Source organism: Chenopodium album, chromosome 2, assembly GCF_948465745.1.
Source record: "Chenopodium album chromosome 2, dcCheAlbu1.1, whole genome shotgun sequence".
Lineage (NCBI taxonomy): Eukaryota > Viridiplantae > Streptophyta > Magnoliopsida > Caryophyllales > Amaranthaceae > Chenopodium > Chenopodium album.
Window position 1 is genome coordinate 18,478,896 of NC_137835.1, and position 13,877 is coordinate 18,492,772.

General features: G+C 33.8%; 1 protein-coding gene across 1 annotated transcript; it reads right to left on the reverse strand.

The window, feature by feature from the left end:
• Positions 1 to 804: 804 nt before the first annotated feature.
• LOC145584011 (uncharacterized) lies at positions 805 to 3,958 on the reverse strand. Its single transcript, XM_081640955.1, has 5 exons — positions 3,569 to 3,958; positions 2,138 to 2,527; positions 1,778 to 1,881; positions 1,401 to 1,490; positions 805 to 1,237 (listed from the first exon to the last, which is right to left on the reverse strand). Exons 1-5 carry the CDS (start codon positions 3,725 to 3,727, stop codon positions 1,108 to 1,110), a joined length of 873 nt encoding a protein of 290 aa, XP_081497081.1. The 5' UTR covers positions 3,728 to 3,958; the 3' UTR covers positions 805 to 1,107.
• Between the last annotated feature and the right edge of the window lie 9,919 nt (positions 3,959 to 13,877).

Sequence of the window (13,877 nt, forward strand, 5' to 3'; positions counted from 1 at the left end):
TATTAAAATTCTAATCTTGATTGACACAAAAATACTATGTGAATTAAATTAATTAAAAGTTTGTTTAAAGTGATCAAACAACAATATTTATTTAATTAAAGTTATTCAAACAATAAAAGAAAAGTGATTTATCTAAGTGCTCAAAAAACTAACCGTTCTTCTTTTATGTTAAATCTTCGTTTAATGTATTTATGGACTTTCTTTCTTCTTCGTACCTCCAAGGATTTCAATGGATTCAATTATGGTTGGAAAGTATTTGGGAAGAGAGAAGAAAAGTAGTATGATAGTAAGAGAACGTGAGAGATTAGGGTTTTGAGAATGCTAGGGTTACAATTCTTATTTTTTCCTCCTCTTTTGGGTTGAATAAAGACCCCTATTTATAGGTGTAGGAATCTAGGTTTAGGGTTTTAGAGTTGTAGTGTTAGGTTGTGCGCGCAACTCTCAAAGTCGCGCTGGTATGCCCAGCGCAACTCTTTGACTTGCGCTCGGTAGGCGCTCGCAACTCTGACAGTTGCGCGCGGTGCGGTTTGCCTTATACAAACACTAGTGGAAAAATAGCTATCCGTAACGGGCAAAAACAGCCTATCCGTAACGGGCAACGGGCGTTACGTATGCTGCCGTTACGGATAGGATATGTTATTCGTAACGGGCGCTGCCCGTTACAAATAACGAGTTATTCGTAACGGGCAGTCAGACTGCCCATTACAAATAGCCCGTTATTCGTAGCGGGCAATCAGACTGCCCGTTACGGATACAATTGAGCCCAAGTTAAAAAAAAAATCCAGCAGGTGATACCTGTTAGTCTGCTGCCAAATTTTAATTACTATTATAAATTATCAATTACAAAAAATAAATAATTTTAAATAATGATTTATACAAATATACAGTTCAAATTCAATTAGCAAAAGCTATACAACATTCAAATGATTTTATCAATTAAAGAAATTAAAATAAGTCATGCACTTGCTAATTGCTATAACTAAGATTAGATTCAAATTCAATCCGTTGCTCTCTCGTGTGCTCATAATTCGGAACTGTTTCAGCAACACCAGCATATTGTTGTTCTTTCTGGGGTTGTTCCTGTTGTTGTTTAATTTTGGCGTGATTTCAGCAAAGGGGGGCAGCGGAGGAGGAACTGGAGGAAGCACTAGCAAATGTGTTGAACTGTTGAAGCTCCGGAGAAGATTTGAGTAGCATATCTTGCCGTACTCTCGGTTTACTTATCACCATACCCAAACTAGCAAAGAAAGATCCAAAATCAGAAGAAAAAAAAAAAATCGATAGATCTGAAGCAAAAAAATGCAAACTACACTAGTGAAGAATCAAACACTACATGCCTATATTATTTATCAAAGTTAAAAAAATAATATATACAATTTTTGCTTTACAATTTTACAAACCTGATTTTTAGCTCCCATAGGCATAGCAAGTGAACCGGGAATGCTAGAGCCATCACTACTTGTCCTGTATCTCTCCTAATCAAGAAGAACCTGCAAAAAAAAGAGCTATTAAATATTAATCTGCATAGTTAAAAACACACACAACATACACACACACACATATTAGGCTGAGGGCAGTGCTTGTAAGCCTTACATATGTACTGCCTATGGAAATAATACAACGACACACACACACACACACTACACATTTATCAGGTTGAGAGCTGGAAAAGAAAGGAAACCAGAGTAAACTATGACAGTTCCAGTGCTTGTAAGGCTTACATATATACTGCCTATGGAAATCATTTAACGAATACAATAAAAGGAAAGGAAAATACCTGCTTAATAGTCTCTTGATGGGTGGCCAAAAGCTCTTTGTATTTCGCCTACAGCTCTGACATCTCAGTCTGAAGTTTCTCATATTCAGCAACAGTAGGTCCCCCTTATTTTTGTTGCACACATATGTAAAACAAAAACTATAAAACATTAGGGTAGATGTTCATAATTAAAACAAGCTGTCATAACTGATAATCAATAGTTGTAGAATTATTAATAAAAGCACAAGACATCTGTTGGGGAGTGGAATGACTGATTGAGCTCCAATCCCATCCAAAAAGAAATACAACCACTCCAAAAGTTGCCATTAAAATAAGTGTCTATAAACGAGTAACCAGTGAAATATATATTGATAATTTAACCTCTGCCATCTCATTGACCAACTTAGAGTTGACAATCTCAAGTCTTTGGCGATTCTTCCTTTCTCTGCTTAAGTCAGCTTTAACATCATCAATTATTGCACGAACTTTCTCATGTTCTCTGCTCCGCCAAGTTACCCTTTCCTCACTAAGCTTCTTCAAGAAGTGTTCTAGTTTCTTCTTCAAAGATCGTCTTTTTGCTTCCAACTCTTCTATACGACCCCTAGCCTGTTCAAGTTCCTTCTCTAGAGTAGAGATCATTGAGGCAGCATTTAATTTTTGGTCAAGTGACTTCAAATCATCAGGATGTCCATCTGTTTCCTTTGAGTAAACTGGGTCCCACTTTATTGCCCCCTCCATTGCGTAATTAGTAAAGCGAAATGGAGATTGCCGCTAAGACAGGAAACATAGAAATATAGTCCACATTAGATCATGCAAAGAAGCATATTACTCTAAATTGCATAAAAAAAGGCAACCAGAACAATTTTCCAAGCATATCAGCATAATATTGCCATTAAATAATTTTGTTTCAAAGAATTGAATAGTATGTATATGAGTTTGCATACTAAGAATAGAGATAATTCTCAATAATATAGTTAGCATTTGAGTATAGTAACATGCATCATACATAGTACGAGTTTAATTATGATGTTTTAGACTTACATGTGATTAATCACGCATCAGTCGTGTTAAATAATAATAAGTAATTTAAATATGATAATACTAGAATACTTAAAATAAAATGAAATATAGAGTTTTGTTAGGGATTAATCATTAATTAGCTAGTCTAAACAATCTTAGTGATAAGCATTATTACTAAGTAAAAGTTCAGGATAGTAGTTATGAAGCATGTTTAATTATATCATCTACAAAAGACGTTTCTTTTGCATTACATGATTAAATATAAAACTTTAGCTTGATCGCATAATTGTGAATTAGTTGATCAATGAGAGTCAAGATCATTAACATTATGGGTTCAGACATTCATGCATATAAGTTTACATTCGTGCCATAGAAGTGAGTTCATGTTAAGCTAAGAGTGAGAGAGGTTAGTGATGAGTTGATCATTGAGAAGGTTTGTGAAGGTTTAAGTGTTACATACATATGAATACTGTGGAAATTTCTTTAAAGATAACAAATCGCATTCTTGTACAGTGAAATAATCAATTAACCCACAATTCTTAAAATCAAAAATCACAAGATCTGAGATCTTGAACCCTAGAAAAAACAATCCATTTCAAATAAAAAATTCTACAAATCAATCATTTACTCATTTCATTAAAATCATCACAACATGAATCAAACCCAACAACATCCAATCCACAAAAACAATAAAACCCCATTTAAGATCTGGAAATTTCCAAAATCAAGGGCAAATCACAGATAAGAAAAAGGGGATTAAATCGAAAAATGACGAGATAAATGAAATTATACCTGGGTAAAGAAGGTGTAGCAAGAACACCAACGAACTTCAGCAACAAGAGCAGTATGAGTCTCAATAAGAACAACAGTTTGAATAGTCATATGAAGAGATCCAGTCATCTTAGCACCTTTAAAAGGTTGATAAAGACCAAATTCAGTACGGCAAAACATAGTCCAGGCATTTTGACTTCATCAAGCTCGATTTCGAGTCTACCAGAGGTGGTCTTCTCGACTGACAATGGAGTCGCCGCCATTGTTGTTGAGCTTGAAGAACAGGAAAAGAGAGAAGATGAGTGAGGAAGAAGAAGAGAAATGCGGGAAGAGAAATGAGAAGTGTTGACAGTGATTTGAGGAGAGAGAAAGAGAAGATGAGTGAGGAAGAAGAGAATGCAGAAAGAGAGAGTGATTTGAGGAGAGAGAAAGAGAAGAGGAGTGAGGAAGAAATGCGGCTGGGGAAGTATGTAGGAACCGATCTTTAACCCTAGAGAGTTTTTTAGTTGTAATAGGCTTTATATTTGTCCGTTACAATTAATAACTATTCGTAACGGACATTAATTTGCCCGTTACAACTATTAATTATTCGTAACGGACATTTTTTTGCCCGTTACAAATAAGTTTTTCCGTAACGATCAAATATTTTCCCCGTTACAATTACTCTTTTTGTAACGGATTTTATCATGTCCGTTACAAATAGGGTGTTACAAATGACAATTTTTCCACTAGTGGAAAACACGTTTTTAAAACTTCCATAACTGTTGATTGCAAAGTTGGATTAATGAGTGTGAGATATCATTAGAAATCTCTTAATGTCTAATTTCCAATTTCGTTTGAATTAGGTTAAAATATGTTGTGGATAAAAATATATGGCTGTTTGAGTGCAAGGGTGTCGATTTTAGGGCCCGGATTAGTGTTTTGATCATAACTTCTTCGTTTTAACTCGGAATTGGGCTTATAATATATCGTTGGAAGATCTTTGAAAGGGCTATCCATTTTTATTGTCCTTGCATAGAAATTTGATGGTTGTTTTATCTGATTGGCTCGATTTTTAGATCCATTGGATCCAATCATTGTACTTGACGCATTTGGGTCCGTTATTAATCAAGTTTAAACATGTATGAGCGCATTTTAGGCCTAATTAGTAATCAAACAAGGCTCTAAGATAACTTGGTCTCAAATATGGGTTTTAACTTACTTCATAATGTATTTCATAGTCCATAAACACTTCAACTTCGATTTAGCATGAAGAACGGGATTTTGTAACATCATCGCACTTCCTGTCAGGACAAGAGGCCAAAAGGGTGTCTACAGTTAGCCCCCACTTTGATTGAGTCTAGAATAGACGATGATCAAAGTAGCCAAGGAAATAAATCCGAGACTCATTTTTCAAAGTTCCATAAAAAGAAGGAATCTTTCAGTAGTGTTTGAGAATGTCAAAACTATCCTTAATTCGCTAAATGTTCAAGATAAGAAAAAGTATTTTAGTGCGCTAAAGAATCTAGATTGATCCTTTGCACATGAAGAACTTTTTCATATGTAAAGACTGTCCTAAGTGATGTTATGTCATGAGAAGATATCGGTTTAAAAAAGAGTAAAGAGGATGATATCCTCTCAATTATGGCATCGTTGATCTAAAGTCCGTTGATACGTCATTGAAACTTTAGTCTGATTTTAACAAGTTAAAATGATGATAAAAGGAGAGGTGTTTCGACATTTGTAGCCTAACACGTGAATAGTCTTAGCAGTACCTACTTGGATTGCAATACATGCCAACCCTTAAGTACATTTAGACTTACCATTGAAACTAGATATATTAATCTTAACACTAGTTTTATGAAAAACAGGCAAATGCATTCGATTTATAGTAGCTCTTGTATCGACTAATACTTTTTCTAGCTCAATCATACCCTTCAAAATTCATAGCCATAAAAAGATGTTTGTTATGTGCATTTTTAATATTTTGCTTTCTTAGTTATTTTGAATGACTAGCTGCTCATGATCAATCATGTGTTAATGTTTCTCTACTAGGAGAACTAGATGTTTCTTTATTCAACTCAACATATATAGTAGAGAGTTTATACTTACCTGCAACTTCTTCCTGATCCACTTCACATCTGCCCATGAACTGGTGCCAGGCTTTACCACTTGAGCTCTAAACTCCACTGGTAAAGTCACGATATTGCAATATGCCTCGCAATCCTCCTCTGAATACTTTGACAAAAATTTCAGATCCGACTTTGAAACTTTTAGGTCAAAACCTTCCAAGTCATAGTCTACTAACTTAGATGCAAGTTGATCTGTGGCCATCAGATTCTCACCCAAGCTTTCTTTTTTATGATATTCTGGAATTTGATCTTTCTTTGGAATACTCTCCATCAAATCCTTCACTATGGACATTTCAGTAGACTTTTTACCATCCATTGATTGCTCAATTACTATGTCAATTCAGGTTGAACTATTTGTGATGGGATGGTTCTGTGGATACCTTTAAGGCATCATCATCCAATTAAACTGCCATTGCTTGAATCTGACTACTTAAACTTCTTCTTACTGATTTTGCCTTTTATTTTTTATTATTTATTTATTTTTTTATTTTTTATGGATTTCCTTTTCTCCTTAAACTTCATATTATCATTTTTATCCCCTTATCCTTTAGCACTCCTTATGTTCTCCGTTTCATGTCACATAGTTGTCTTGTCTTGCTGAGGGCCAGGGATTATCAAAGTTCTCCTTTCCCGCATTCACCTTTTAAGGACCTTACCTTTTCATGGCAGAAGTGACTTAACCATCGATCTCTATCTGCTTCTTTATGGTGATCTCTTGGTGTCTAGGTATCCAATATTGATCATTTGGGATGGTCTTAATTCTAACCAGTTCAAAATGTAACAGATTTGTACAGGAATGACAAATATTATGTCACAGATTCTTAAGTTCCTCTACTACCTTAACTTGTATAGGAAACAACTAAATTGCTTCTTTGTAAGATTGTGCTTTATGTTTATGATTGCTTATTTTGTCAGACGACCTTGAACTTTTTAACCATTCTTAGTCAATCTCAGACGATTTGACTTTATTTTTCTTTCCTTTAGGGTTGAATTCAGCAAGATTCATTGAATGATATTCTTATTCTAAAACTCTTACCCCATTCGTTCTGATCTTGTAGTTCAAAAACGCTTTGAAAGCCAACCATTCATTTGTAGCATAATTTAAACAGAACTAAAGTGCCATTTGCAGATCATCATGTCTTCCTAGTCATCATCTTGGCATTGTGGTGACATGATTATTCTTTCCTTGACCCCTTTCAAAAAATCTGACTGCAACTGTAACTATTTTCAATCTTTGTATGTTATCCTTCACAATATCCATGTTAGCACTTACCATAAAAAATTCATTTAAAAGACTTCAGACTCTGATGCAAACTTTGACTCTAATTCGCAAGAGCTAACTTTCTTATCAGGGATTTTTTTTTATTTTTTATTTTTTTTTTATATCTATTTCATTCTAAATCTTATTTTTAAATATCTTGTAATCGCTAGTCTTATAAGTAAAAGCATCATGCCATTTACATTAATTATTTCCTTTAAGGTAACACCCCAGAAATTCCCTTTCTTTAAAATACTTTCTAACTCCAAATAAAACTCATTTTTAGGAAATATCCAAAGTATTACCGCCAATGTGAAAACGGCTAAGGTTATTTACAAAGTCACACAGAGGAAGACTAACTTTTAAAACTCAAATAAAATAAAGTTTAATAAAACCAAACTCAATTTTAAAAGTAACTTACATTAAACCAATAAATTGGAACCATTTAAGGCCCTTTTAAAAACCAAACTAAAATTTGAACAATAATCAATCACAATTACATAAATAATCCAACACAATAAATAATAAACAAAGAATCATAGATCCTTCTTCTCCCAATCCCATCATGCTTGATATGCTCCTTCTACTTGTACTTCTCTTTATTTCAACCCCACTGCTCGCCACATAAAATGGGTCATAGTAGGGCCAATCCGAAGAAAAGCCAAACAAAAACACAAAATTACAAATCATTAAAAGCTGAGTACCACTACTAAAATTTGTTGCGACCATTTTTTTACGACCGTCATTAAAACGGCCGCAAAATACAATATCTGGGACAGATTTTAACACAGTCGTAATTTTGCGACCGTTTTAAGGCGGTCGCAGATTTACGACCGTTTTTAGGCTATTTAACAGTCGTAAAGGTATTTAAAAATTTCTTAAAAATAAAATACATGTTAAAAATAATTCTAAATAAAAACAATTTTATTGAGACTGCCAAAAATAGTTTACGACCGTTATAGAAAGTGGTCGCAACAGGGTATTTTTATTTTTCTTAAAAAATGGTATAAAATGAGTACTAAACTAACCCTAGCCCAAATATTGTTGACCGTCGCTCCATATCTCCTCTCTCCTTTCTCTCTCTTCTTTTCCCTTTCTCCCTCTCGTTCACTTTCCTTTCTTCCCCGATCTGCTCCTCCTCCCTGATCTGCTATCTTCTTTTTCCTTTCTTTCTTCTTTCTTTCCTCTTTTCCCACATTTCTGCCTCTCCTTTTCTTTTTCTCTTTCCTCTTCTCCTTCTCGTTCTCTTTCCTCTCCTACCTTTAGTTCTCTTTCCTCTTTTGATTTTGGAAGTTTTTCGGCAACTTCGGTGGTGTTGGTGAGTCCGGAAATCACCCGCACGGTCCTAATGCTCTTGGTTCGATGGTTAGGTGGTGGATTTAAGCAAGTTAAAGGTTTTTAGGTCAAATTCGACCAAGAAACTTTAGATCTAGACTTTTCATGGTCGAATTTGGCCTTATTAAACCAAATTCAAAGTGATTTCGGGGTTTACGGTATGTTTTCGTGTTAGTTTTTTTTTTTTGTTCGAATTTGATTTGATTTTATTGTTGATTTTTATTCAAATTTCCATGTTTGAATGTTAATTTTTTTACTTGATTTTTATTCTGTATGTGTTTGAAATCCATTTTGATTTTTTTGTGTGTGAATTTTGGGTTTAATTATTGTTGTGATTTATGTTAATTTTGGGTTTGATTTCATTTTGAATTTGGGGTTGATTTTAATTAATTTCGATTTTGGGGTTGATATAGTGGCAGTTTTGTTGATTTAGTTTTGTGGGGGGGGGGGGGGGGGTTGATAAATTCATGTGTTTGGTGGTGTGTTTGGGATGTGGGTTTAGTTTTTGTGGGTTAGTTTCTTTCAGAGTTGCTGACCCGGAGCGAAGCAGAGATGACTAAGGTAGTTATGGTTAGCGGTGTTAGTGTGTAGAGGTTGTTTAGGGATGGCGGCGGTGGTGGGTTAGGTGGTTTGAAGTGTAAAAGTATGCAGGCTAGTGGAAAGTAGTTGTTGGTTGCGTTTGATTCTGTTTTTTTTTTAATTTTTTTAAAAAACAATTAGCGACCGCCTAAGGCCGTCGCAAATGTCTGGTCGCTAATTTCCAGATTTGCGACTGCTTACGACGATCGCTAATTTCCAGATTTGCGATCATTTCTTAAGTCGGTCGCAATTATTAACATTTGCGACCGTTTTCTGTACGGTCGTTGAAAATAATAAAAAACGGTCACAAAAAATCTGCGACTGTCAAACGATCGTAATAATGTGTTTTTGCGACCAAAGGAATAACGACCGCTACGTTACAACCGTTGACGATCGCAATTACTTTTAGCGACCGTTTTTGCTATTTTCAACGACCGTTAGAGACGGTCGCAATTTAGCCTAATTTTAGTAGTGTACTTATGCACCAATAGGAATAATCACACTAACATGAATATCCTAGCAATAGACAATAAATAGATAAATAAAATATGTTTTCCATACAACACAAGTCAACTTACCTTTGACTCTTAGCTAAGTTAACAGTACTAATTGTTAAATAATAGCTTTGAATTATGCATCGAAAGCGCGCTTCCTTCCTTAAAAATAGCCCATTAAAAATGGAGCTTCAAATCAGGGAGCCACCCCCAATTTGCACCTAATATGTTACACTTGGTGACGGAATTCCAGCGTATAAATAATAAAAGAAAGTGCAGCATCCTGTAACCCTGTAGAAGCTATGATTAAATATAAAACCCCATAACCCCCCATATGTTCATACTCAAGGTATATACGTTCTAAGAGTTTTGGTGCGTATCCTCTTACACTTAATTTACGTGATTTACCAATTTAACATGTGGGATGACTCCAACCAATCAATCAAGAATAAACATAACAACATTCAAAACATACTTCCAATTCATTCTTGAATTAATTAGTGATAATTAGTGAGCACATACTATTTATTTTAATTAAGGTTCCTTGCCTAGTTTTGTGCACAAAATTGCACGATTACTACCTTTGTGCATAAAATGCACTAATAACTTCCTTAACTCAATCTCAACTTATGTGAGTGAGTAGTAAACTACCTTCTTAACTCGACCTCAATATATGTGGGTGAGTAAATAAATAAACTAACTTTCTTGACTCAACTCCAATAATAAATGGGTGAAAATAAAATCATGAACCATGCTCAATAAATGTAATTTTAGCTCTTTTCAATACACTTATAAGCAAGCCTTGCTTATTAATTACATGCCTTCTTGATAATGATAATAAATAATATAACATGATTCAATTACTTTTAACTTGTATCAAGCTCATAATAATTATTCCAATATATTCACGTGCTTACATATAAGACATGGATAACCAATTAATCAATCCAAGTATCACAACACAACTTAACATGATACTAATCTCATACTTGATACCAATTTAACTTCCTAACATGGTAATACGCATAATGTAGACACCTAAAAATGTTTCCCCAAAACCAAACCCGATGATGAACAAACTTTCACCGCCATTATTGGTTGGGTTGAGTATTTAATCTTGGAGTGATTAAATCCATATTCAATCCCAATAAATTTCATAAACCAACCCAATTCCTATCCAATTTCCCCAAACCATAACTTATTTTCCTCATTTTGTGCCTTTAAATGCAAAATATTTCATTTCGTGTCCCTTAAAATCATTCATTCCGTGTCCTTTTTATAAAAACATTTAGACCAGTTTATTTTGGTCTATAATGTTGGTCCAGTAATTGAATAGTTGGATGGGTCTTGAAAAGAGCTTTTCAACGATATATTATAAGCCTAAATCCGAGTTATAACGAATAAGTTATGGCCAATTTACTAAACTGAGCCTAAACCAAACCTAAGCCCACCTTACCTACGACCCAATGATTATGTGGAGGGTACAAAAGGTAGATTCCATTCCTAAACCAATTAAGATTAATTGGAAGCTTCTATAAGTTTTTAAAAGATCTTAATTATCCTTTTTGAAAAGATAAGATTAAAGAGTTTGAAATTGAATAAAACTCCTCTTTTTGAAAGTCTTAATTCTATTCGAATTGAAAGACGTTCAAAGATAGCCAGATATTATTTTCGTGCCTCATAGTTTTTATCCAAATATTAGATGTTTGGATAGATCTTAAAATTATCTTTCTAATGATATATTATAATATTAATTCCGAGTTATAACGGAAAATATATGAATGAAATACCAAACTCTATCCAAAACAGGCACCGTACCCCTATTTCGGCTATATATTTTATTCTACAAAGTATTTTAATTTTATTTTAATTGGGTTAGAAAGTATATTTCAATATATTTCCAACGACATATTATTTATCTTATTTTGATTTCTGGATCAAAAGATATGATAAAAACAAAAAGCGTAAAAATTGCTGCCTATCTCAAGAGTTTTATTCCGATTCGAATTCGATCTTTTCTTGATTATTTGACCCTTCTTTTTTCATTATAAATAGAGTTCATATCACCCCATTTTCAATCATCAACAAGATTGATCACAAAATCATTCTCTTCTCCCTCTTTAGTCTAAATACTAGCCACCCTATTCTCTCAAAATACTTCCCTTAAACACTTCAAGGAGTCCATACTTGACTTGAGGTTCCGTCCTTAAACCAAGGAGTGAAAAGTATAATTAACTGAGGGTTTGGACCAAATCAACTCTACCTTTAATTTAATTTAATTGTTTCAATTCGATTTATATTTTTTATTGAAGTTACTGATAGTTTATTCATGATGTAGCAATTCAAGGAAACGCGGAAAATGAGTAATTAATCACTTAATTACTCTTATTTTTATTCTTGTTGCTAGCATCATGATTAGATTTATTTATATTTGATTTGACTAACCGTAGAATATATTTTCAAGCCTTTAAAATCCCACTAGCTTGAACCCCACTGTGATCATACACTAAAGTACGGTGGCGTCCAAAAGGGAAGAAAATAGAGCAAAAGAGTCTCCAACAAGTTTTTTTTAGGAACTTGTAAACCATTCACGAGGTGAAGGTTACACCCCTTAACGATCCAAGAGATCGTCAACTCCATAAGGTCTAGAACCAAATAAGGGTTCGGGGATGAAGGTACAAATCCAACCTAAAATAGATTGAACCTGTCCTAATAATAGGCCTCTACTTTATTCTGATCGTAGTCATGTGCGCTTTCTGACTAACATGCAATCAATAGAATTCACCCTAAACCTGTTTATCTATGTTGGTTGAATTAATGCACAAACAAATCTATTATTGGCGATCACTTGAAATTATAATCAAATTAACCCTAACAAGATTATTAAATATCTTATTAATCGTGATTACAAGTATCAATTCCCTTTAAACATGCAATAAAGGTGTGATCAAGCAATAAAAATAAATATAATCAAGTAACATAATAAATTATCAATATCATGAATAATAAAATTATAATCATAACAATAATAATCACAAATAAAATAATCATCATCAAAATAATAATAATAATAATAATAATAATAATAATAATATTCATAATCATCATAAATTATAACAATTATAATAATAATCATGTTCATGTTAATATTAAAGCATAATAATAGTAGTAAGATCCTAGGCATGATACTAGCAAGATTAATAACAAACCCTAGCATGTCACTAAACAATAAAAATCAAATATTTAACCCTAACATGATACTAACAATCATAAATATTAGGAAGAACATAGGAAGCATCGTAACAATCATATTTAATATTAAAGTTACCCTAGACATGATACTAGGAATATCATAATAACAATATAAACATGATTTCTACATCATAAATCAATTAAAACAATTAAATTACTTACTTTGATGCTTCGTACCTCTTTCTAATAACAAAATACACACGTTAGTAACTTCAAGGAAAATAATAAACAAAACAATTAAATTAAATAATTGAAAGAGAGATTTGGGACCAAACCCTCAGAAATTAAACCTTTCACGTCTAGGGCGAAGACAACTTCGAATATGGCTAGGTGTTTCTAAACCTTGCGAATGCGGAATTTTGTATGAAAAACAAAGTAAGAAAAAAGAAAGAGATGAAAGAATTGAATGTTTGTAGATGAGAATTGATGATGAATGGTGAGAGTTGGTGAATGAAGATAATCGGTGAATGAATGAATGTAGATGATAATTGATAATGAATGGTGAATGAAAACGGAGTTTTTAATACGATATTTATAAAGAAAATCAGCCAAAAAGATAAATTAAACGAAACAGAGTCTGACGCTCAGAAAACAGGGCTGGCGCCAACCCTGGCTAGCTAGCGCCATGCACCAACACCAGCGCCAGGCGCCAGGCCTGGTTCCAGGCGCCAAGGCCTGGGGTTAGGTGCCAAGCCTGATTCCAACGCGTTTTCAAAAATCCGATAAGTTTACCGTACTGGAGGATAAAATAATATGATTTCCTCGAAAATGCTATTTGATTTTGATTAAAACTCTGAAAAGTCAACAAAAGTCAATTTATCAATGCTAATTGAATTAGGAATGAAAAGAACCTTCTAGAAGAATCTAGAAGACTAAAACCATTCATTATTGCATTAGGAATGATAAATCATATTAGGCCCTCCCCTAGATCATTGGGCCGTACATAAAGCTCAAACCGGGCCCAGTTTAGTAAACTGGCCATAACTTCCTCAATATTCATCGGAATTAGGCTTATAATATATCGTTGGAAATGTCTTTGCAAGCCCCATCCAACTAAACCATTATTGGACCCATATCATGGACCAACCAAACTTGATTGGCTGTTTTCTTAAAATAAGTTTTCAAAAACAGAGAGAAGAGAAAAGAAATTAAAACTATCCGCAACACTAGACTTTCCACACTTTCGCTTCATTCGATTATGATTCAACGTGAAAGGTACTCGTCACTGGGTTTGGTTTTGGGGATACACAAATGGGTGTCTACAGAAGCCCTCACTTTGACTGAGTTTGGAGAAACGCAAG

Bases quoted from the DNA above. Each gene is read 5' to 3' on its own strand.
- LOC145584011 (XM_081640955.1), bottom strand. From the start codon at position 3,727: ATGTTTTGCCGTACTGAATTTGGTCTTTATCAACCTTTTAAAGGTGCT. The intron at 2,528-3,568 runs GTATAATTTCAT...TTCCTGTCTTAG, and splicing joins GCTACACCTTCTTTACCCAG to CGGCAATCTCCATTTCGCTT. The intron at 1,238-1,400 runs GTTTGTAAAATT...TTTCTTTGCTAG, and splicing joins CTATGGGAGCTAAAAATCAG to TTTGGGTATGGTGATAAGTA.